Genomic DNA, 25,999 nt, shown 5'->3' on the forward strand with positions numbered 1-25,999 from the left:
GATCAAGTCCATAAACTTTATTCTTTATTACAAAGTCCATAGCCAATGTTGATAAACCACAGTTCATGAGTGTAGAAGAATAGCATAAGTCTTTGATGTCTGTGCAGTGTAATTTACATTAGTCACCTTTATCCTCCGCGCTGCCTGTTGTCAAATACTGGAACAGATGTTAAGACGTTCTTGGTCAGCACGACAGGGGTTAACTTTAACACGTCATTGCTCTTCTTAGTAACTGTAGTGAGGTCTTAAGGCACAGACCATGTGTCATTGTCTATCCTGGAACCATAGGATCACTGTGTTTCTGAGGTGCAAACGCGGTAAGTATTTTGTATGTAACACAGTCTTATTTGAGACGTTACCTTTTGGACCTTTTTGTAGAATCCCTTTTAACTTTAGAAAAATTATAAAGTCTTTTTATCTTCTGTAATCTTGATTGAAGACTGATTCATTCCCTAATCTAGCTACCAAATATGACAATAACTATCACTAATAAATGTCACAGCGTATCATAACTCTAATACTATAATACCATGTCATTATTATTATCATAGAAGTATTAATATAATTGATACTTAGAATGATAAAAATTTACTGCATAATTGTATAGACGATAGTATTCTCATGTAATGACCTTTTTTATCATTGGTGTATTACCCTTCCAAACCCATAGGTGGCAATGTGTTGAATGTAACCAAAATGTAATATAAAATATGAAATAATATAATGTGTACCTATAACATGTATCATATTATAAATATGAAAGGCAACAATGTAGCTTATTTAGGTAGATCATTTGTGAAATTATAAATCAAAGCAAATAACTTTTTAGGAAAGACTGGATGATTCCATCAAAACACAATAATACCCATTATAAATTATTATTGATTAAAAATATAATATAAATATTATTTGTAAATATAGGAAGGTAAACCTTGAATGTACCTCGATCTTCCATCTTTATTACTCTAATTTAATTTATTTGATCTGTCTATTATTTATTAAATAACCTACTATATAAGAAAATGTGTAACTATAAGTAATATTTCATCCTTATTGTGTTAACATACTATTATAAAAATAATGTATTACTAGGAAGTAAATAATTGTATATATTGATGAAGGAAGTATTCTTTTCTTCCAAAAAGTGGAACTTTCCCTTTTAATATGATTCATATTTAATAAAGTAATATTCTTATATTGGATATTACTTAACTAAATATTGAAGTGTTTTCTCAATTGAGATATTTAAAATTTGAAGGAAAAATAAAAATTGTAAAATTAAAATTTTGATTAAAAATTTGAATATTAAATAATAATAATTAATATAAAAAATAGGAATAAAAAGGAAAAATGAAAATCGGAATAAAAATAAAAATTAAAATAAAAATAAGGCCTTCTATGTATATAACACCTATGTCTTTAATAATACATAACCTTGATATTACCAGTATCTTATAGGATTTCCATACCTATCATATCAGTAACCTATAAAAATAATTAAGTCATGTAACTTTGCAAATAATACTCTTTTCTTAGTATATAAATGCATTATGATATACTTCAAATATATTTTTTTATTCCCAATTCTTCCTTTGTACTTGAAATATTAATTATTAAAGTATCCTGTAAACACATATATTTATCAAATATAAATGTGTGATTGAGACCAAACCTTTCCCTTTCAATATCATGAAATATGATGTTATAAAAATTAATATGTCAAGATTAAATTAAAATTTATGTTGTATATCTTCAAGACCATATTATAAATATCACTTTCATATTTAAAAAGAAAAATGATTACCAATCTGTGTATCAGTGAAAAGAGTAACTAACACATACCCGTATAAAAATCAAAACGTTAAAACCTTATTCTAGAATGTAATTCTTCAGAATAAACCCTTAATAAAGATCCTAACATCTCTATACTAAAGAAATATGTCTATGAATAAAATATATTCGGTATAAATTCCTTCATTATTTATACTTATGTACTATCACTTATTTCTTCTAATAATATGCATACATATTATAACATCGAAGTTAAAACAAAAATTCCCTTTTTTTTTTTCTCTTGGAAGCTTCAAAGACCTCTTATCCAAGTACTTGACATCGGCAGCTGCTCAGACAATCAATCATTCATAGACACATCTATGCACACAAGACTGTCATGGTTCTTTAACATAAATCCACATAGAAACATTGACAGACATAAATCCCTGTTTTTGATTTTCAATTTCTCTATGCGCATCTCAAAACTTCTTGAAGTATATGAATAAATTTTTTACATATACTCAGGAGAAATAGGTACCTTTGATAGTCACATACTGTACATTTGACCATAGGACAGACATTTATTATTATTAGCTTTAGTAATTCAAGTGTCACATGCTTTGGTCACGTGCAAAGAACACCATTCCAAAACAGCAAGCAGTTTTACTTCATTCCAGAACTCAGATTACATTTCTAATAACTCTAAAGAAGATATATATTCATAAAAGAAACGTTAAACTAATGGTTCTCTGGCAATTGGTACCTGAGAAAATAATAATTATTATTATTCATGCTTTCGCGATTAACCTTACACAATAAGATATATGTTACCTGATTGAGGACAAGAACAAATGTATAAATAAAAAGTTAATACTTCATCAATCTGCTTTACTGATAAATTCTGAGGGAAATAAAAGAATAAAATTATTATCATATTTATGATAAAAAATGAAACACTTAGAATCAATTACTATCTCTTATTATTACATTTTAAATATTATTATTCATATACAGAGATCAAATTATTAATTTATAACATTAAACTATCATTTAACTAAATGAAAATATGACCTTGACTTACTATCACTACTTTTAATATATATATATATATATATATATATATATATATATATATATATATATATGCATAGATTCACTGTATATGAATAATCATATTTATCAAATAATAAAATTAATTTCCCCAGGAATCCACTTTATTTAGCTGAAGACCAAACCTAAATCTTTCTTCAAAGATTCGATCTATTAGATTCATTTTCAACTTGTAGGAATCTCTGAAATTATTTTGTAACTCAAGTTTTGTTCTTAAATGAGAAAGAATGTCTCTCTCTGAAAGACCACCCAGCTGTTGCTGGCTGTCAAATTCTAACCCGGGGAGAGAATCTGCACAAGACACCTGTTTCTGTCTTTCAAAGCTTTTACTCATCATTTGTCTGGGATAATCAATATCTGATCCTGTGACCAATCCCTTCACTGGAGACAAAGGAAACAAAGGTTTTTCCTGTGGAAAAAAGATTTTTAGATGATAATAATTGGGATGGATTGTATGGTTTGTAACACGTGTGCAATTTCCTGCGAATTTCATACATTCTGTCACAAAAATATCTGGATCTGGGAGACACTGTTGGCTTTTCACAGAATCTCTCCCTTTTTCGTGTTGGTTTTTCAGAATTAATTAATTTCTGTTTTGATTGACTTTGGTGATTTCTAACAAAATCGATAAATGTCGTACATTCAAATAGGGACTTTTTATTTATTGCCACCGTACAGGTTGTATCATCAAGGAAATTAAATTTCCTTATGAATGTGGAAATTAAAGATTTTAATCTGACATTCGGAATGACCGCCCTATATAAACGTTCAAAAACGGACATAAATGAGAACGTACTTTCATTCTCTTCAATTTGTAATTCCTTTAACATCTCATAATCTGGATTCGCTTCATTCCTTGCACAGAAAATGAGATTTTTCAGCCTTATGATATCATTATCATTTGAACAATCAAATGTCTCATTGTCAGAAGACTTTTTTAATGCCAATTGTCTAAAGAAATGCTGAGGTATCCACATATCAAATACCTGAGTCTTCTCACTATTGGTTAAATTTAATTTCTCAACGGAGCTTTCAAATATCTCTGAATTTCTGCAAACATGTATTTTAGGATTATATGCGGGAATTAATTTGCATATGTCCAATAGATTCTTTCTAAGTTTAATTCCTAACTTAGTCTGTTCTATTTTAAGAAACTGATCGTCGCCATTTTCTCTCTGCACGTCTCCCACTCTGGCTCCTCCCCCTTCTGGCTTCTCTACATCATTTCCTGCTTCTTTCCCAGTATTCTGAAAGTCACCTTGAATACAGAGCACATGTCTGCCGCCATTATCAAGATTCTGATTTGCAAAATTACAGTCTAAATCTGACTTTTCATTTGCAACATTACAGTCAGAATTCACAATATCACTGACTGACATTCCAGGTTCTAAGCAGTCTTTGGATTTCTCTATCACTGACTTTCCTGACAATTCAGGTTGTCCATTTCCACCATTTTTACATTTTTCTACAATTAACTTGTGAAAATCATAGACTAAATGACACACATTTCTGATTTTCTGTTTCTCTCTATTAAAAGACCTTGCACATTCTATACGTGAATTCTCAAGTTCACACTCGCCATAAAGGCCTACCCATAACTCTTCCACATTAGAAATATCTGAATAAGTGAATTGAAGTTTACTTTGCTTAACATATGAAGAGATAAAATCCATTTTCTTACCTGAAATGATCAGATGATCTCATGGATGATCCTCTAAGACTCGATTCACCTTGTTCAGCACGTCCAATACTTCTTATGGACTGACTTTATCTTTCTTGCTCAAAAATACGTCAAAAATTAACTTCTATGGCTTTATAAAGTCTTTAAAGTTCATTTAAAAAACATTCATGCAACTTGACTTATACGTATTTCCTAGGTTCTGCGTGATTTTTAGAAATTGTCGATTCCCTGTCACTTTGCAGGAGGCATATGTCTCTCTGTCCCCCCTTATGCAAAGTGAAGGAAGAAGTACAAAAATGAAAAAAACATGAATGACTGAGCTCGCCAAAATGTTAAAAATATACTCTTAAATATATTTTTCTTCAAATACGTAAAAGCGCATGAAAGAAAGAACTTCAAAAATGTAAAAAATAAATGTATTTTATCTATTTAAAAATGGTTGCCAGGGTTCAGTTACAGAAAGGAAAAATAATATACTTCACTAGCTTACGGAAAAGAGTTCATTTAGTCCATACTGATCAATAGGAAATCTTCATCCATCTCTCCTTGGATTCTGAATTGCAAGGCAGGGGCGATATACCGTAGCCTCTCAGCATGTGTTCATCTTGTAGCCTGGAAGCATTCTGGGACAGCTGACAACGTGCAGGAGCAGAAGTAGCCCCCTCCATCGTGTCTTATATGACAACTGTTCAAACCATATAGGGAAATTACTGCTGGACGCATGTCACATGGTGTAATCTCTAGAAGCTTCTGGATATATATATATCCTTCCATGTCAGCACTTATGTATATTCAATATGGATATTTTAATATTTATTCCTTATAAGAACTTTATCAATAAACTATGCCCTCCAACATAAACAGAACTGTGAACATATATGTCCTACTATAAAATGTTTGATAACTAGATGTATTAATTTTAATGTTTTTACATGCTCTCCTCTCTCTTATACATCCTCTGTGATCTACGTCTCCCCTGCAGACTTTGCCAAGTGCTCTCCTCTCTCTTATACATCAACCATGATCTACTCCCCCCTGTAGACTTTGGGCATCAAGGATTCAAGACTGGATCAAGAATGAGGGAGCTGAAGGCAGGATCTGGGATGAAGGATTCCTGGACCATTAACCAGGTCTAGACACCACAGTATAATCTTAGGTGAATATATAGGCGATGAATCATCATTAATTTAATGGCTGTTCATAGCAAGTGGTAGCCCAACCCTGTTATTATGGCAGGATTGACTAACCATCTGTGATGCAGAGTCACTTCTCATGGATATATCATGGTACAACAGAGTGAAGGAGTCCAGGGTCAAATACCAGGAGAGCACGGTAAAGGAAAAAGGGTAAGTGCCATGCCTCTGGATTTTATCCTGCAACCTGGTGCTTTATGGCTGGCGTCCTTCCTTGCTGATCCACAGCACCTTTCTTCTGCTGTATTGTTAGGCTTGTAGGAGGCTAGCCTTATTTGTACTTATCATTTCTCTGGTTTCCACGTATTTTGTGTTTCCTTACTTTGGTTCCCAGTCTATTTTTGCACATTCTCCCTATTGTGGTAGTAGTGTTTCGCAATCTTCCACCTTTGGTTCCTTAGGAGGTACATGAAACAACTCGACGGCCTTTCAGAAAGCCAGGTCCAGGTTGTAATTTCCTAGTTGTGTGACTAGAGACCTCCAGCCTGTGCAGGTCCGGTTAGGGGCTGTGCAGCTAGGGATACTTAGTGTGTACAGGAACCAGGAGGGGAGGTGCAGCAGTTTAGGGATAGGCTTTCTCCCCATTTACTTCAGAGGGCAATGTCCAGGGCCAGGCAGCAAAAGTTACAATATGTCAAAGGCAAAGGAGCGATACAAATGAAAACTCAAAAGGCAAAGTACAAGGTCAGGCAACAAAGATCAATATTGCCGAACATGAAACACTAAGTTTAGACACCACCGAGCAGGGTCTTCTATATGTTAGGGATCTTTAGGGTGATATAGGGTTAGCCACTGTTGAGTGGGCCCACTATTTCTGTACAATGCCATCCTGTACATTGACTTGTAACACCTCAATGTACAGGAGATAACACAGGATCTACAATTTACAATAGGTGATGTCACAGCTCACCTCCTACTCCTCCTGTACAATGACTAACACCTCTATATACAGTAGATAACACAGGATCCACAATTCACAATAGGTGATGTCACAGCTCACCTCCTCCTCCTCATGTACAATGACTAATAACACCTCTATATACAGTAGATAATACAGGATCCACAATTCACAATAGGTGATGTCCCCACTCCCCTCCTCCTGTACAATGACTACTCATACCTACAGTCAGGGCCAGAAATATTTGGACAGTGACACAAGTTTTGTTATTTTAGCTGTTTACAAAAACATGTTCAGAAATACAATTATATATATAATATGGGCTGAAAGTGCACACTCCCAGCTGCAATATGAGAGTTTTCACATCCAAATCGGAGAAAGGGTTTAGGAATCATAGCTCTGTAATGCATAGCCTCCTCTTTTTCAAGGGACCAAAAGTAATTGGACAATGGACTCTAAGGGCTGCAATTAACTCTGAAGGCGTCTCCCTCGTTAACCTGTAATCAATGAAGTAGTTAAAAGGTATGGGGTTGATTACAGGTGTGTGGTTTTGCATTTGGAAGCTGTTGCTGTGACCAGATAACATGCGGTCTAAGGAACTCTCAATTGAGGTGAAGCAGAACATCCTGAGGCTGAAAAAAAAGAAAAAATCCATCAGAGAGATAGCAGACATGCTTGGAGTAGCAAAATCAACAGTCGGGTACATTCTGAGAAAAAAGGAATTGACTGGTGAGCTTGGGAACGCAAAAAGGCCTGGGCGTCCACGGATGACAACAGTGGTGGATGATCGCCGCATACTTTCTTTGGTGAAGAAAAACCCGTTCACAACATCAACTGAAGTCCAGAACACTCTCAGTGAAGTAGGTGTATCTGTCTCTAAGTCACCAGTAAAGAGAAGACTCCATGAAAGTAAATACAAAGGGTTCACATCTAGATGCAAACCATTCATCAATTTCAAAAATAGACAGGCCAGAGTTACATTTGCTGAAAAACACCTCATGAAGCCAGCTCAGTTCTGGAAAAGTATTCTATGGACAGATGAGACAAAGATCAACCTGTACCAGAATGATGGGAAGAAAAAAGTTTGGAGAAGAAAGGGAATGGCACATGATCCAAGGCACACCACATCCTCTGTAAAACATGGTGGAGGCAACGTGATGGCATGGGCATGCATGGCTTTCAATGGCACTGGGTCACTTGTGTTTATTGATGACATAACAGCAGACAAGAGTAGCCGGATGAATTCTGAAGTGTACCGGGATATACTTTCAGCCCAGATTCAGCCAAATGCCGCAAAGTTGATCGGACGGCGCTTCATAGTACAGATGGACAATGACCCCAAGCATACAGCCAAAGCTACCCAGGAGTTCATGAGTGCAAAAAAGTGGAACATTCTGCAATGGCCAAGTCAATCACCAGATCTTAACCCAATTGATCACGCATTTCACTTGCTCAAATCCAGACTTTAGACGGAAAGACCCACAAACAAGCAAGACCTGAAGGCTGCGGCTGTAAAGGCCTGGCAAAGCATTAAGAAGGAGGAAACCCAGCGTTTGGTGATGTCCATGGGTTCCAGACTTAAGGCAGTGATTGCCTCCAAAGGATTCGCAACAAAATATTGAAAATAAAAATATTTTGTTTGGGTTTGGTTTATTTGTCCAATTACTTTTGACCTCCTAAAATGTGGAGTGTTTGTAAAGAAATGTGACAATTCCTACAATTTCTATCAGATATTTTTGTTCAAACCTTCAAATTAAACGTTACAATCTGCACTTGAATTCTGTTGCAGAGGTTTCATTTCAAATCCAATGTGGTGGCATGCAGAGCCCAACTCGCGAAAATTGTGTCACTGGCCAAAGATTTCTGGACCTAACTGTATATGTTTTAGATGACACAGAATCCAGCATTCACAAAGGTGATGGCACAGCTCACCTCCTCCCCCTATACAATGAGTATTAACACCTTTATATACAGGAGATAACATAGAATCCACCACTTACAATAGGGGATGTCACAGCTATGTCAGAATCACCTTTGCACACGCTCATTTGATGCTTCAATACATTAGATTGGGTCAGTGTCTGATCATTGTGCTAATGTACATGTTGCATTAATAAAAGAACAGGAAGTTGGACTCTGAAAATTAACCAGTGAGATTATAACCTGTCAGATTTATTGACTTTTGTAGGGCATATCGATTTGCATCAAAGTTATTGAATGCAGACTGAATGTTTCTTATTTTGCTCCAGATCTCTGTCTTTGGCTCCAGAATCCTCTCCTTGCTGATCACCTTTCCTCTGCACTCTTCTGCCTCTTCTTTTTGATGTCCTCTTTGGTTGGGGCTTCATTGTGACATTGCAGTGCACATTATGACGTCACGACATTACACTGTGTATTGCCCAAGGGCCAGTCAGTGCCTCGAGGGACTCACGACAATTGTGACACCATGATATCCGCTCTGATGTCAGAAGCCTACTGGCTCCGGAGACCCCAATTCAACATTGCACATTAAAAGGTATCAGAAATATACAATTATTATTTTGTTTCTCTTAATCGATCTTATCCAAAAGGTAACATTTCTTTTTTTCCCAATGTATTTTGAAAAACCTCTTTGGGAAAAGAAAACTTATATACGATATATATGATACGCAGAGTAGATGTGATGACCATGTTCTGCAGGCCCGTTGTCCTGTAGAGCCAGTTTCTGGCCTTGCTCTGCTGGCCAGCCCCCTGCAGAGCTGGGTTACCCCGTAAGATCCCCTCCGGGTTTTCAGCCTCTCCCTGATTATGGGGAGGGGTCCTTTTAACCTCGATTTGGACCTACCTCCACTTTGTAACTGAGCCGACCCTGCTGTCACGTTGCCAGTGATATTCCCGGCTTCGGTTATTGCTCGGCTGGTGCTTTGCTTGTGTCTTCCCTGATCCTGTCCAGCTATTGCTCCCCTCCTCCAGCCCTCCTAACTGCCTACCTCCGCCTGTGTCTGCTTTCCCTGACCTCCATGTGACCCCCTCATCTCACCTCCTTGTCTCTGCCTGCCCGGTGTATTGCCCAACTCCCTCCATAGACCACCTGCTGTCTTACCCTCCTCCTTTCTTTCCCATCTCTGTTGTCCTTTCCCTTCCTTATCCTCTGACTGACTTCCTCGGTTTACTGACCTCGGCTTGTTCTAACACGGTCTCGCTTCCCCCCTTTTGTCATGACGTTCCCTCTCTGTGCATCAACCTCGGTCTGTTTTGATTACTCTCCCCTGGGTTCTGCTCCTCCTAGGGTTTCTGCTAGTATATCCTTTTTGGTTGTATTTTAACGACACCTGGTGGTTTAGTTGCTAATTGCACCTGGTGTCTTTTCACAGTAGATCTCTTATAGAAATAAATTGGAAGAGTTTTCCATGAATTTTTAATGCCCTTTTTTCAGGAGAATTTTGGAGAAGATCCACTGCGGGAAAAGAAACTCTGATATATTTGTTGTCAAATTTTTAATATTTATTCTGAATAATTTTATGTTATTTTAAAAAATAAATCTGATGTTATGAGACATTAAACGTCCAAAATCCCATGCTATCAAATGTTCTCCATGACTTTGGCTACTAGTCTAATTTTCTTTCTATGTGAAAAGTTTACAAAAATCCTTTGACTGTAACATTACGCACCACTTGGCCAATTGTCCTTTTTACCTCTTGGTTCCTCAAAGTATAGGCAAGAGGATTGAGCATTGGGGTCACCACAGCGTAGAAGATTGAGGCCACTTTGTCTTGGATTGTAAAGACGTTGGAAGGAGGACGTAAGTAGGTGAAGAAAACCGTCACGTAAAAGACCGAGGCGCACATCAGATGAGAGGAGCAGGTGCTGACGGCTTTTCTTCTGCTCTCGCTGGATCTCATTCTCAGAACCGATACAAATATGAGCAGATATGAGAGGAGGATTGTCAGCAGGGACGTGACCGTACATAGGGCCACCATAAAGATAGTCACCATGGTGCAATGAAAGGTATCAGAGCAGGACAGGGTGAGCAGTGGTGGGATGTCACAGTAGAAGTGGTCAATGAGGTTTGAGCCACAGTACTGAAGACTGAATGCACAAATAGTCTGTATCGAAGACTGCAAGAAGCCAACGGAGAAAGAAAAGATCACCATAGAGGAGCATTTCTTCCTGGTCATTATAGACATATAATGGAGCGGGTGGCAGACAGCAATGTATCGGTCATAGGACATGGTGGACAGAAGGAAAGTCTCTGTTCCTCCCAGAGCTGCGTAGAAGAAGAATTGGAGAGCACAACCACTAAATGAGATGACCTTCCTCTCCGAGATCAGGTCAGAGAACATTTTCGGAGTGATGACGGAGGAGTAGAAGACGTCTACAAGAGAAAGGAAGCTCAAGAAGTAGTACATGGGCGAGTGGAGTCTGGAGGTGTGATAGACCAGAGCTATGATGCCGATGTTACCCACAATAGTTAGAAGATAAATACATAAGAAGAAGGCGAACAGGAAAGGGATGAGCTCCTCGTTATCCGTCAGTCCAGAGAACACAAGCATGGCCACCTGACTCCCGGTATTGTTCTCCATTATTTATGGTTTCTACACAGATTAGAAAGTGCATAAAAATTAAGGCAAAAGGTTGTATGAGACATCTATAAGGATGTCAAAGGTGTGAACAATCTGAAAAAGAAGAACAAACATGAAAGAAACTGAAGATGGAAGAACGTCCTCAAACATATCTGACGTCTTAGAAAAAAGGCGCTAAAACCAACTTCATTCATGGTGCCATTATTATATTTATTAATAAATTGTGTGATAAACAGTAATTCAGCTTTTCAGCTTTTGCAGCTGCTACTTGACATTGAGCGCTTACTACCATTTTCATGTCATCCACCATGTCCTACTCAATAATTTCCAATGTCACTTTGGATTTCACATCTGTATTAAACACTTTATGATATTTTACAAGCAAACATCTGCTACGCGGATATCTGAATGGCAGAAGAAGGAAAGGATAGGTGGTAGAAAGCAGAAAGTAGAGTTCTGAGGACCAAAAAATGTCAAACTTATCAGTATCTTGGAAATGCACCCAAAATGACTTGGGGCTTGATTTTGCTACCACTTTTCAGGTCCAGTTCATGTTACTGTTCAGGAATAACCAGGACTGTCATAACTAATAATTAAAGGAAACCGGTCACCAGGTTTTTCCCTTACGAGTTGCGGCCAGAACCAGTCAGGATCATATACAGCATTCTAGAATACTGTATATAAGAGCTCAGGCCGTGCCCTAGAACATAAGAAACACTTTTATAACGCTCACCTACAGGGCGGTCCGGTCCAAAGGGTGTCTCTGCTCTAGATCCAGCACCTCCATCCTCCTGCCCAGCCTCATGTGCATGGTGTGTCCGGTGTCATTCACAGTGAGGGCTCCATTGTGGTCCTCCACATGCGCACTTTGATCTGCCATGTTGAGGGTAGAACAAAGTACTGTAATGCGCAGGCGCTAGAAAAGAATAAAGACTACCTGCTCATGCGCACTAGAGTACAGGAGGACGGAGATCACCGCAGAGAGGAGGCGCCAAACCAGAGAGCGGTGACACCCATCGTACCGGACCGGACCTCCCCCCCAGGTGAGTATTATAAAAGGTGTTTTTCTACGTTCTACACAGTGTTCTAGAATGCTGTATATAAGGGCTCACAGGTGATGGCCGCAGCTCATAAGGGAAAAACCTGGTGCCAGGTTCTCTTGTCTTGAGCAGTCCTTGTGGATTTGGTCATTTCTGTGTTCTGAGGTGGAGCCCATTGGTTCCACAAGAATCATAATCCCAAAAATGTACTGTGTTATAGCCATGGACATGAGAAATCAGGAAGCCCAAGAAGGTAAATACCAAATGCCTCAACATCAGGCGTTATACTTGACACTGATCTCTCCTTCACCTCCCACATACAATCTCTTGCCCGCTCCTGCCGCTTGCACCTCAAGAACATCTCTAGAATCCGCCCCTTTCTCACTATGGAAACGACAAAAACCCTCACCGTGGCCCTGATCCACTCTCGCCTTGACTACTGTAACTCTCTATTAATTGGTCTCCCCCTAACTAGACTCTCCCCTCTACAGTCCATCCCTAATGCAGCAGCCAGGGTCACCTATCTGGCCAACCGCTACTTGGATGCCTCTGCTCTGTGCCAGTCATTGCACTGGCTGCCCATATTTCACAGGATCCAATTCAAACTGCTTGTTCTCACCCTCAAAGCTCTCCACAGTGCGGCACCCCCCTACATCTCCACCCTCCTCTCTGTCTATCACCCCACCCGTTCTCTACGCTCTGCAAGCGACTTTCGACTAACATCCACACTAATTCGAACCTCCCACTCCCGGATCCAAGACTTCTTCCAAGCTGCACCAACCCTCTGGAATGCTCTACCCCAATAAGTTAGGACAAATCCCAACTTACTCAGCTTCAGACGCACCCTAAAGACGCATCTTTTTAGGGCGGCCTATCACACTCCCTAATCAGTTTCAATTCACATAGTCCCTCTACAACTTCTCACAACATAACTCCACATCAAACTTCATGGCACACAAAGGCATCTCAAGGCTCTGGCCCACTGGTCCAGGAAACCATTATCCAGCCCCATTTCCATGAGATGGCTGGATTGTCACTGTAAATAAACACTTGAACCTTGCCTCCCCCCCCATCTCATTGTAGATTGTAAGCTCTCACGAGCAGGGTTGTGTTTTTTCTTTTTTTCCTCTAAATATTGTATTTCTATAACTGTTACTTGTTTGTACAGTTAGGTCCAGAAATATTTGGACAGTAACACAAGTTTTGTTATTTTAGCTGTTTACAAAAACATGTTCAGAAATACAATTATATATATAATATGGGCTGAAAGTGCACACTCCCAGCTGCAATATGAGAGTTTTCACATCCAAATCGGAGAAAGGGTTTAGGAATCATAGCTCTGTAATGCATAGCCTCCTCTTTTTTTTTTTTTCAAGGGACCAAAAGTAATTGGACAAGGGACTCTAAGGGCTGCAATTAACTCTGAAGGCGTCTCCCTCGTTAACCTGTAATCAATGAAGTAGTTAAAAGGTCTGGGGTTGATTACAGGTGTGTGGTTTTGCATTTGGAAGCTGTTGCTGTGACCAGACAACATGCGGTCTAAGGAACTCTCAATTGAGGTGAAGCAGAACATCCTGAGGCTGAAAAAAAAAAGAAAAAATCCATCAGCGAGATAGCAGACATGCTTGGGGTAGCAAAATCAACAGTCGGGTACATTCTGAGAAAAAAGGAATTGACTGGTGAGCTTGGGAACGCAAAAAGGCCTGGGCGTCCACGGATGACAACAGTGGTGGATGATCGCCGCATACTTTCTTTGGTGAAGAAGAACCCGGTCACAACATCAACTGAAGTCCAGAACACTCTCAGTGAAGTAGGTGTATCTGTCTCTAAGTCAACAGTAAAGAGAAGACTCCATGAAAGTAAATACAAAGGGTTCACATCTAGATGCAAACCATTCATCAATTCCAAAAATAGACAGGCCAGAGTTACATTTGCTGAAAAACACCTCATGAAGCCAGCTCAGTTCTGGAAAAGTATTCTATGGACAGATGAGACCAAGATCAACCTGTACCAGAATGATGGGAAGAAAAAAGTTTGGAGAAGAAAGGGAACGGCACATGATCCAAGGCACACCACATCCTCTGTAAAACATGGTGGAGGCAACGTGATGGCATGGGCATGCATGGCTTTCAATGGCACTGGGTCACTTGTGTTTATTGATGACATAACAGCAGACAAGAGTAGCCGGATGAATTCTGAAGTGTACCGGGATATACTTTCAGCCCAGATTCAGCCAAATGCCGCAAAGTTGATTGGACGGCGCTTCATAGTACAGATGGACAATGACCCCAAGCATAAAGCCAAAGCTACCCAGGAGTTCATGAGTGCAAAAAAGTAGAACATTCTGCAATGGCCAAGTCGATCGCCAGATCTTAACCCAATTGAGCATGCATTTCACTTGCTCAAATCCAGACTTAAGACGGAAAGACCCACAAACAAGCAAGACCTGAAGGCTGCGGCTGTAAAGGCCTGGCAAAGCATTAAGAAGGAGGAAACCCAGCGTTTGGTGATGTCCATGGGTTCCAGACTTAAGGCAGTGATTGCCTCCAAAGGATTCGCAACAAAATATTGAAAATAAAAATTTTTTTTGGGGTTTGGTTTATTTGTCCAATTACTTTTGACCTCCTAAAATGTGGAGTGTTTGTAAAGAAATGTGACAATTCCTACAATTTCTATCAGATATTTTTGTTCAAACCTTCAAATTAAACATTACAATCTGCACTTGAATTCTGTTGTAGAGGTTTCATTTCAAATCCAATGTGGTGGCATGCAGAGCCCAACTCGCGAAAATTGTGTCACTGTCCAAATATTTCTGGACCTAACTGTATATGATCCTCCTGAATTGTAAAGCGCTGCGGAATATGTTGGCGCTATAGAAATAAAGATTATTATTATTATTATTACATCAGTTATTGATATAGGGGCATGATGGAAATCTGGTTTGGGGTTGTCCAATGAGGCAAGTTTTTTTGGTGCATGATGGAGAATTGATCATTGTGACGATGTGTCCCTCCCCAACCCCCCGGCCTGTATTCATGTACTCTATGCAATCTATGGTCATGTAGGTTGCTTGGCTGTCTTTGTTCCCCTCTGCAGGGGGCTTCCCTAATACACCATCCCTGGAGACTGTGTTCTAGAAACTTCTTTATAACTAGGGGTTGTAACAGTGTGTCCCTCCCCCGCCTGTGCTCATGGTGTAATAGTCTGTCTCTCCTTGACTGTTCTGTATGTACTACTGGTGGGGGATTGTTTGTTCTTCTCAGCATGGGTCTCCTCCAATCCACAACTTGGTAGACAGAATAGAGCCAGGACGTCTAGAATCCCTTCATGTATCAAATGTCCAGGGGAGGTGGGCCCTTCTGCCCACCTAAGGGGCTGATCCCAGGAGAGGAGAACAATGAGACAAATGTTAGTCAGTTAGTTGGATCTCAGTTGGAGAAGGACTCGGATCTATAGCTGAGGCTAGATCCTAGTGCCTGTATGTACTACATGTATGTGTATGGACTGTTAAAGATTGGAGATCAGTGGTCACGTGGGATTGTGTTTTGTTGTTCACCCTGTTGGACTTAAGGAACTCATATAAGGACCATTGCCCTATTTTCCCTGGCATCAGAATACCAGGCGGTGCCCCTGGATCTTTTGTTTTGTTGTGGACTCCTTGCAGACTTTAAGGATTTATATTTGTTTGGTGTTTATCTTTGTGGTTCCAATAAAGCCCTTTGGATTGTTCCTCGTCCTGGCGTCCCTCACTGCTCTGCCGCATACCCCATCACAGTAATACTTATGTCTTTCCTGTGAGACAACGCGTAACCTCCCCAAATTAATGAGCTCTCCTATCACTAATCCTAGATAGTGGGAAGTTCAAGAAGGCTTCATTAATGAGCACCTGATACATCAGTATTCCCAACATGGTCCAGCTCACATGGGGGATGGTTCTTGTTAGTGGCCTCCTCCGTACGGTGGATGTCATAAAGTGGAGTTGTTACCATACTGATTCTTTTTATCCATCAAATTAGATGGTAGGAGTTCGATAAGTTGGCCAAACAACTATGCCAAAGCCTCTGCTACCAAGTCCAATGCAAAGCTACATTATAGAGATACCATCGTACAGTGCTTAACTAATACTAACATTTAACCAAAAGCCGTATATTCATTGCCTCAAAATAGTATTCATATCCAGTGATGAGCAAATACTAAAATATTCGGGTTCAGATTATTCGTACTGAATACCTTGTAATATTCCAGTATTCATCAGGACTCGTGTAACGAACCTAATGCAAGTCAATAGGAACCCGAGCATTTCTCTTGAAGATTTCCCAGAAAAATGCTTGGGTTCCCCATTGACGTGCATTAGGTTTGTTATTTGGGACAAATACTGGAATAGTAGCAGTAACAGTAGAAATGAATCCTGCACCACACAAACCACCTGAGTTACCTTGTGCGGTAAGTCCACGTGTCTAGAAGGCAGCTCCCAGCTCAGAGAGGGTCCGGTCAGAGCGTGCTGGTCGGGAAAGGAGAAAGTCCAAATACATCCATGGAGGAAGGAAGGAAACCGACCGCAACAGCTTCAGTGCCGGAAAAACTTTATTATAGTTGCAGGTGCATTATAAAAGCAGCAAGACGGGACTGGGATGCAAGATCCCTCACCTGAGGACAAGGTTTCTAAGGTGAGGGATCTTGCATCTCGGTCCCGTCTTGCTGCTTTTATAATGCACCTGCAACTATAATAAAGTTTTTCCGGCACTGAAGCTGTTGCGGTCGGTTTCCTTCCTTCCTCCATGGAAGTACTGGAATAGTACTAGGGATTCGATACAAATAATCTGAACCCGAATATTTAGTATTCGCTCATCACTGTTCATATGCCATGAACTTTTCCAAAGTTTTTCACGTTACACCCAGAAACTTAAATTTATATGGATTTTATGTCATACCAACAGTAAGTGCAAGTAATTGTGAAGTGCAAATGAAATTATTCCTGGTTTTCTAAAGATTTTAAAAATATAAATCTGAAAATTGTGAGGTGCATTTGTATTCACTCCCTGTAGTCTCATCTCTTAAATAAAATACTGAGTGAATAGTCGCCCCCAGAAGTCATGTAATCAGTACATTCCCTCCTCCTGGGTGATTCCTTTTCAGTATAACTACAGCTGTTCTGTGATGGCCTCAGAGGTTTTTGTGAGAACATCAGGAATCAACCAGCATCATGAAAACCAAGGAACCCAACAGACAGGTCAGGAATCAAACATCATCATGAAAACCAAGAAACACACTAGACAGGTCAGGGATTAAACAGCATAATGAAAACCAAGGAACCCAACAGACAGGTAAGGGATCAACCAGCATCATGAAAACCAAGGAACCCACCACACAGGTCAGGAATCAAACAGCATCATGAAAACCAAGAAACACACAAGACAAGTCAGGGATCAAACAGCATAATGAAAACCAAGCTAGCCAACAGACAGGTAAGGGATCAACCAGCATCATGAAAACCAAGGAACCCACCAGACAGGTCATGAATCAACCAGCATCATGAAAACCAAGGGATCCACCACACAGGTCAGGGATCAAACAGCATCATGAAAACCAAGAAACCCAGCAGACAAGTCAGGGATCAAATATCATAATAAAAACCAAGCTAGCCAACAGACAGGTAAGGGATCAACCAGCATCATGAAAACCAAGGAATCCACCAGACAGGTCAGGGATCAACCAGCATCATGAAAACCAAGGAGCCCACCAGACAGGTCAGGGATCAACCAGCATCATGAAAATCAACCACCCACCAGACAGGCCAGGGATCAACCAGCATCATGAAAACCAAGGAACCCACCAGACAGGTCAGGGATCAACCAGCATCAGGAAAACCAAGGAACCCACCAGACAGGTCATGAATCAACCAGCATCTGGAAAACCAAGGAACCCACCAAACATGTCAGTGATCAACCAGCATCATGAAAATCAACCACCCACCAGACAGGCCAGGGATCAACCAGCATCAGGAAAACCAAGGAACCCACCAGACAGGTCATGAATCAACCAGCATCATGAAAACCAAGGAACCCACCACACAGGTCAGGGATCAAACAGCATCATGAAGACCAAGAAACCCACCAGAAAAGTCAGGGATAAAACAGCATCATGAAAACCAAGAAAGCCATCAGACAGGTCAGGATCAAGCATCATCATAAAAAACAAGGAACACACCAGACATGTCAGGGATAAAGAGGAGAAGAAGAAAGCAGTTTTATGTTATAGAAAACAGCCAAAGCTCTGAACATCTCACGAAGTGCTGTTCAATCCATCATCCAAATGTGGAAAAAGTACAGTAAAACTGCAAACCTACAAGACAAGACATGGCATCCACCGAAGCTGATATCCCAAGATGGAGGGCACTAATGAGTGAAGAGCTGAGAGGCCCATGGTTTAGCTGCAGAGATCACAGCTTAGGAGGAGAATCTGTCTACCAGTCAACTATTAGTAATCACTCACATGAGCGTATAATATGTCCAAGTATTATCCAATGTTTTTTCAAGTAGCACTAGACCCAATGTTATACTAGGGGCATTGCCGACCAGAGCTTTTTCCTCATGCCGATTCAACATGAGAAAAAAAAATAGCTGCATGCTGCGATTGGCAGCGTATATTGGATGGCGAGCACCCATTCAAGTTTATAGTACATGTAAAACATTTGACTGCACTCGAATGTCCAACATACACCGATACAAATAATGGAGAAGACAAAGAAATTAAGTTCTCCATCTTCTCCTCACCTGAGCTCCAATTCAAGATCACAGTAAAATGATACATGGGTCAAACTCGGATCAGAGCATATTAGCAACGATTCTCTCGCATGAGAGAATAAACAATAGTGTGACCCCGGCCTTAGTCGTATACTCCAAAAATCTGTCCTTTATGGAAGAGCGGTAAGAAGAAAGACATTTTTCAAATCAAGCCATAAGAAGTCCTGTTTGGAGTTTACGAAAAACCATGTAGGGAACGAAACAATATGTAAAAGGAGCTCTGGTCAGATGAGACCAATGGAGAACTTTTTGGGCTAAATACAAAATGCCATGCGTGGCAGAAAGCTTACACTGCACTGAAAATCCCATCTCCACAGTCACCTGCTGTGGAGAGACTTTTCTTCAGCAGGGGCAGGGAAGCTGGACAGAGTTGTGGGAAGATGGATGGAGCTAAAACCTGATAGAAGCTGCAGAGGACATGAAATCTGGGTGTAGGTTCACCTTCCAGGAGGACAATGACCCTCAACATCCTGTAGAGCTACAATGGAGGGATCAGATCAGAGCATATTCCCGTGTGTGAGCGGCCGAGTCACAGTCCAGACTCAAATCCATTGAAAATCCGTGACAAGACTTGAAAACTGCTGGTCACAGACGTCTCCATCCAATCTCACTGAGCGAGAGAAGAAAGGGAAAATGTCACCTCTAGATGTGCAAAGCTGGAGAGACAGACCCCAAAAGACTTGCAGCAGTAACTGCAGCAAAAGGTGGTCTTAGAAAGTATTGACTCGGAGTGGACGGGGGGAGGCTGAATAAAATGCACATCACAATTATCAAATTTCTGTGTATAAAATATTTAGAAAACCAGGAATGATTTCCTTCACACTTCACAAATACTTGTACTTGGTGCTGGTGTCACAGAAATTCCTTATATCATACATTTAAGTCTATGAGTGAAGTGCAGAAAAAATGTAGAAAAAGTTATAGGGTATGAATACTTTTTCAAGGCACTGTAGGTAGTAAAAAAAAAATGGTGACCTAGAATGTCTAAATGATGGTCCTAAACAACTCCAGTCTTGGTGCTCACAAGCTTGAGGGTCGGGCCATCTTTAGTGCCCCTTTCAACTAGTATGGCTGATGTTCTCTGGGCGATGCAGAAAAATATCTGGTCCTGACAGCTTCAGATTTCAGCCCTGAGTTCAGTGAATATTCCTGTAGGAGATTGACATTGACCACGTACCAGTCAGATGCATCGCTGTCAGATATATGGGATCCATGTGATGTCTTTTTTTTTTCTATTTTGAGGACTTGCTTTTATGTGAAACCCAATGACCCATGAGGATAATTATCTCCAACACTAAAACAATGAATAAAAATGATTATAATTTAGAAAACAAACCAATTAGTGATTATGTCCCAGTGAGAGAGGACGAGCTCGGAGAATAACAAGCCGGCACTTGGGCTCATGTACTATATTGGCAAAGTAATGGAAAAAATGAAGCCTAGTTATCGAGAGTCCTCAATTTGTCGAGACAGATCACATTTTTTTTAATTCAAAACAATTGTGTCTGTTGAAGGTCAGAATAACCCATTTTACTTTGGGGTGATCTTGAGCGGATTTTGGCAAGTTTCCAGGTGGGACTTTAGGTGGGACTTGAGTCTTCTTTCATCCTTAAAAGTATGAATAATGTTGGTAAATATCATGATATGCTTCATCCCTCACGAAGCCATACAATCTCCACATGTTGCTGTAAAGGTTCCCTTTACACGGCTCCGGTGAAAGTTTTTAGAATCCCTTAGTCTAAGCCTTCAATTCTTAAAGATTCTCATGACATGTACCCCTCTCATTGGGGACCCCATCTCTAAAACAAGGAACAATGCCTCTTCCCACAGAAACATGTAGGACGGGTGATTGTTCTCCATCTCCTCTGATCTGTATTGGAGCTATCTACCTGAGCCAGTGACTCTCGCAGACTTCACAGACTGAGGTTCCTCAACATGGACCGTAAATACACTCACATTATAGTGACTTCCAGGGGTACTTCTAGTAAAATTATAGTTTGACGTAAGCTTTCGGCCAGTAATTTTCAGCGATCAGACCTTGCCATAAAGAGAAAATTTTGGGTTGGGGTGTTAGTCTTATTTTCCTCCTCTTCAGGCAAAGCCCAAATTCAACCCTTTTTGAAAAGCCATGACTCATAGTCACCACCATTGTACGAGACTCCAATATGTAGGAATCATGAGATAAGATGTTAGGTTTTTGTAGGGTGCCATAGGGAAGAATTTTCATTTTGACCCAACTCTCATCTTTGGAACTTTTGGGGATCCCAATAGATTATTGACCCCAAAAGCTATTTCATTATGAGGCCTCATCTATATATAGAGAGGATTGTAAGATTATTTTGTGGAATTTTACAGGGATCAGGGAAAAAATCTCAACTGAGAAAAAAATAATCTTGAGCCAATTTTCTAACAACATAAATGAAATCAATGATCCTGCGCGATGTCTATTCTCTAATGTTGTTTGTTTCTGAATGTTTGGAACATTCTAAGCAAATTTATGCAAATTCGGTGGTGTCAGTTAGACAGAAAGAAGAATCACGCGTGATACAGCAGATGGAGACTGAGGCCTCTTAAAGGGATCCTGTCATGCCTAAAATAGTATCTGATCTGGAAGCAGGATGTTACAGAACAGGATGACCACCCTTCATCTCCATCTTCAATATTCAGTGACCGCCCATCGCCTCCTTCCTCAGTATTCAGTGACCATCCATCTCCTCCATCATGAGTATTTGGTGATTGTCTATGTCCTCAGTATTTGGTGACTGCTTGTCACCTCAGTCCTAAGTAGTTGGTGAACACCTGTCACCTCCATTCTCAGTAATCGGTGACCACCTGTCACCTCCATTCTCAGTAATTGGTGACCACCTGTCACCTCCATTCTCACTAATTGGTGACCACCTGTCACCTCCATTCTCAGTAATTGGTGACCACCTGTCACCTCCATTCTCAGTAATCGGTGACCACCTGTCACCTCCATTCTCAGTAATCGGTGACCACCTGTCACCTCTGTTCTCAGTATCTGGTTACTGCCCATTGCCTCCATCCTCAGAGAGTTGCTGATGAAGTATAACCACCTTGTGTCTTCTTGCTGTGCTCATTTTTTGCCATGGTGTATGTCCTGTGAAATTAAACTGTCTTCCACAACCTCACCTTTGTAGCAGAGGTTAACTGTTTTGTTACCTAGTTTTAAGCCTCCTACACAGCTGTTTCTGTTTCAGTTAATGGATGTGTTTCAATGTAAATATGAAAATGATCATTATCAGTTGTTTGGTATATTTCATTACTCATACACATGAATATAATCCTACAAATTCCATGGTTGTGTGCAAGTGTACCTAGAAGAACTGATGCTGCTTTACAGTCTAAGGACGGTCGCCAAATATTGATGGGATCGTTTTTCCTCTTTTGTTCATTCCCTTTGTATCTTTACATATGATTGTCAAGGAATTAGGAAAAAAACACAGTTTAGAGGGCACTGCTCACAAGGGAGATAGGAAAATAAACTGGTAGTATTTATTAAGCTACAACGCGTTTCAGCGATACAGAAATCTCCCCCTTCCTCAGGTAGCATAAAATAAAAGTGTAACATGAAGACATATATATATATATATGTATATAAAATGCAGGATAAGATAATGAACAGACCCTCCCTCAGTGTTAATCCTAAATTGAGAATTGATTGCCCTACACATAATTAACCCTCAGATTTCCATAAACCAATCTAGCGTGTAGGGGCTGGGTAATTATAGGATGAATCACTAGGGTCGGGAATTCAGTTGATTCAGTTAAAACAATTGTAAGGATCGATTATGACATAGAAAAATAAATAAATTAAAATTAATATTAGTATTTCCCAAATATTAATATTTCCTAAAATTATATCCTGAGAATAGAACCTACAATCTAAGATAGAAACAGGAAATAGCAGAAATATATAATAATGAACCAGGGTCACAAAAAGGAAATACATGTATATGAAATAGTGGTGAATCAATCCTGGAAGGGTTTTTTTTTTTTTAAAAAAATGTGATAAGCTTTGATATAAATAAAGATAAAAAATTACATATAAATTACTATGAAATACATATAAAAGTACATGTAAAATGCATATAAAATACATATAAAATTGTGATATAAATGAAATTAATTAATTGGACTAAATTATGATTGCACCCTTAGTTGGTAAATTCTGCAAGGGCTTGAATTCTGCAGTGAACCTATTCAATGATGTGGTTAATTCAAAGGAACCTTGGTTGGCACCAAAACTACAAAGGATCTCAATTTTTACAGTTAACCTAATCAATAATAAAACTAATCAATAATAAAACTGATTCCAAAGGTCAGTTGACAATGGATGTTTTGATAAATGTCCATTAAGGATTTCTATATGTAACTAATCTCAATTCCTTGGTTATTTGCTACTTTCTATTGATTTCATATTGGATTATTTTCACATAAATTATTTAAAGTTGCTTTGATTAATGATGGGGTATTCCACACATGTCAACTCAGCCGAACAACCAATAATCATTTGACCCGCTCTGCTATAATGTTTAAGCCCTCAGGATGGAGCGTGGCCAATTTAAAAATACAAAATGATTCACGTTCCACTAATTTCCAATACCGTTCCCTCACATCTATTGTTATTTGCTCAATAATAGTTGTTTTGAATGTTTCTTTGTCCTTATTATGCCCTAACAAGAAATGTTTGGATAGCCTATGGATTAGAGTACCATGTCTAATGTTAAACCGATGGCCATTAAGTCTATTATGATGCATTTGTGTGGTACGGCCCACATACTGTAGGCCGCATGGACATTCTAAGAGATAGATAACGAAATTTGAATAACAGTTCAACTATTGTTGGATTGCATATTCCTCACCCATAATATTGGATTTAAAGGATTGTTTGCCTTGTGTCAGAGATTTACAACACAAACATCTCAATTGCCCACAGCCAAAATTACCAGCTGGTTTTAAAACACCTTATTTGTTGCCCTTGGAGGAAACTTCATTGGGGCAGGTGTTACTGGGGGCTATTATATTCTTTAGACATCTGCTTCTTCTAAAGATAACCCGTGGGACTGTGGGTAGAAGTCTTGAAAGGATCCTGTCACTGTTTATAATATGCCAATATTTATACCTTAATTCCTTGATTTGTTTATAGGAGTCACTAAAGGTGGTAACTAAACAACTCCCGAATTCCGTGTTCATATCACCCCCCTGAGTAACCAAGAGTCTTTTCTCCTCAATCTTTGTCAGACACTTGTCCTGGTCTAATAATAGACTTTTGTGGAATGCATCGGACAGGATTTTCTTAGGGTAACCTTTGCTGAGGAACCTAGTTTTTAGTGTTCTGGCTTCAACTTTAAAAGAGTCTATACTCGTACATTTTTGTCTAATGCGCCAGTATTGCCCGTAGGGTATATTCCTGATCCACTTTGGGAGGATGATTGCATTTTTAGTTTGCAGCATTTTTTCAGCACTTGCCTTAAACCTTTGTGCATTGCTGTATAATTCATGTAGGCTGAGGCTCGAAATGACCTCAGTGAGTTTTCAGGTGACTGCATAGTGACCTCAGTGGTCTTTTATTGTGGTCAATCAAAGGACTTGATCCCGATGTTTTTTTCATTATTTTTACCTTTTGCTTAATTTTTTTTACATTCTTACCACTGTAGAGCCACCAAACACACTTTAAGCTCCAAAGATGGCTAAAGACCTTTCTCATAGACTATTCTCCTTTTCCTATATAGTCTGAAGCCTGGGTGCATGACGCGTCCTACGTCATCCACACGTATCGGCATTGAGGTCCTGCGTAGGCGCACTACAATACTCTGCCTGCGCAGGACCTCAATGCCGGCCTGTGTGCATAACGTAGGACGCGTCATGCACCCAGGCTTCAGGAGAAGGAGGACAAAGATGGCCGAAAGAGGAGATGCCGGACCCGGAGAATAGAGACACCAATTTGACAAGTCTGCAGCACACCGACCATTTAGGTGAGTATTATAAAGTGATATTTACGTTCTACACAGCGGCCTGAGCTGTTATATACAGTTTGTTAGAATGCTGTATGTAAGAGCCCACTGGTGGTTGTCGCAGCTTATGGTTGCAAAATCTGGTGACAGGTTCCCTTTAAGTGGACACATTCTGCAATAAAAAGTCAAGTTTTTTAATTAGTAAAACATTCAACGCTAATGATGGTGAAGCTACCTCTAGTGACATTTTTGTCAACAGACACAAGTGACTAAGAAAGCGCCCTAGATGTGGTGACCTCAAATGATAGAAAGAAAAGAACACCGCGGAACAGAACGTACTCTCCAGTGCACAATCGTCTCAGGGGCAGGAACAGATGGGTGATGTAAAGACCACCACTAATCACTCACAGGACTTACAGATCATTAATCTCTCCACCTATGTATTATCTAATGTGGAGAGGTCAATGCTGGAGAAGGGCCTAACATTTTCCCCTCTGCAGACTTTACGTAAATATACTTTTAATTAAAAATCTTTCATTATTTTGTATGTATGATATTTAGGAGCTTGTTCTGGACAAACGTAGATATAACAATCTTAATTTTGAACAGAGGTGGACAATCACCTCTCAGTATAAATCGTTAGTCATCAAAGAAGCCAGAAAAGGAGGAAATGTGGCCAGTAGATTTATACTTGGCAAAAGTTAAGAGACAATTAATTGATAAAAAAAACTATATATTACTCTATCATCAGATCCAACAGCAGTCTTTAAAAAAAAAGATGTATTCCATTGTGGATTCTTCATTCAGACAAGGAATCATTGACAAAGGTGAGCGGGATATTCTTCTAATTTCTAAACCTAGAATTCCCACCTTTTATCTACTGCCCAAAGTCCACAAGTCCACATCTAACCACCTTAGAAGGCCATTAGGAATGGGAATTGGCAGTCTTAATAAATGGGTATGT

The 25,999-nt window shown here is 39.6% G+C and overlaps 1 protein-coding gene across 1 annotated transcript; it reads right to left on the reverse strand.

Moving 5' to 3' along the window:
* Positions 1-10,272: 10,272 nt before the first annotated feature.
* Positions 10,273-11,217, reverse strand: LOC142303051 (olfactory receptor 5B12-like). Its single transcript, XM_075344147.1, has one exon. It carries the CDS (start codon positions 11,215-11,217, stop codon positions 10,273-10,275), a length of 945 nt encoding a protein of 314 aa, XP_075200262.1.
* Between the last annotated feature and the right edge of the window lie 14,782 nt (positions 11,218-25,999).

The sequence above is a fragment of the Anomaloglossus baeobatrachus genome, chromosome 4, assembly GCF_048569485.1.
Source record: "Anomaloglossus baeobatrachus isolate aAnoBae1 chromosome 4, aAnoBae1.hap1, whole genome shotgun sequence".
NCBI lineage: Eukaryota > Metazoa > Chordata > Amphibia > Anura > Aromobatidae > Anomaloglossus > Anomaloglossus baeobatrachus.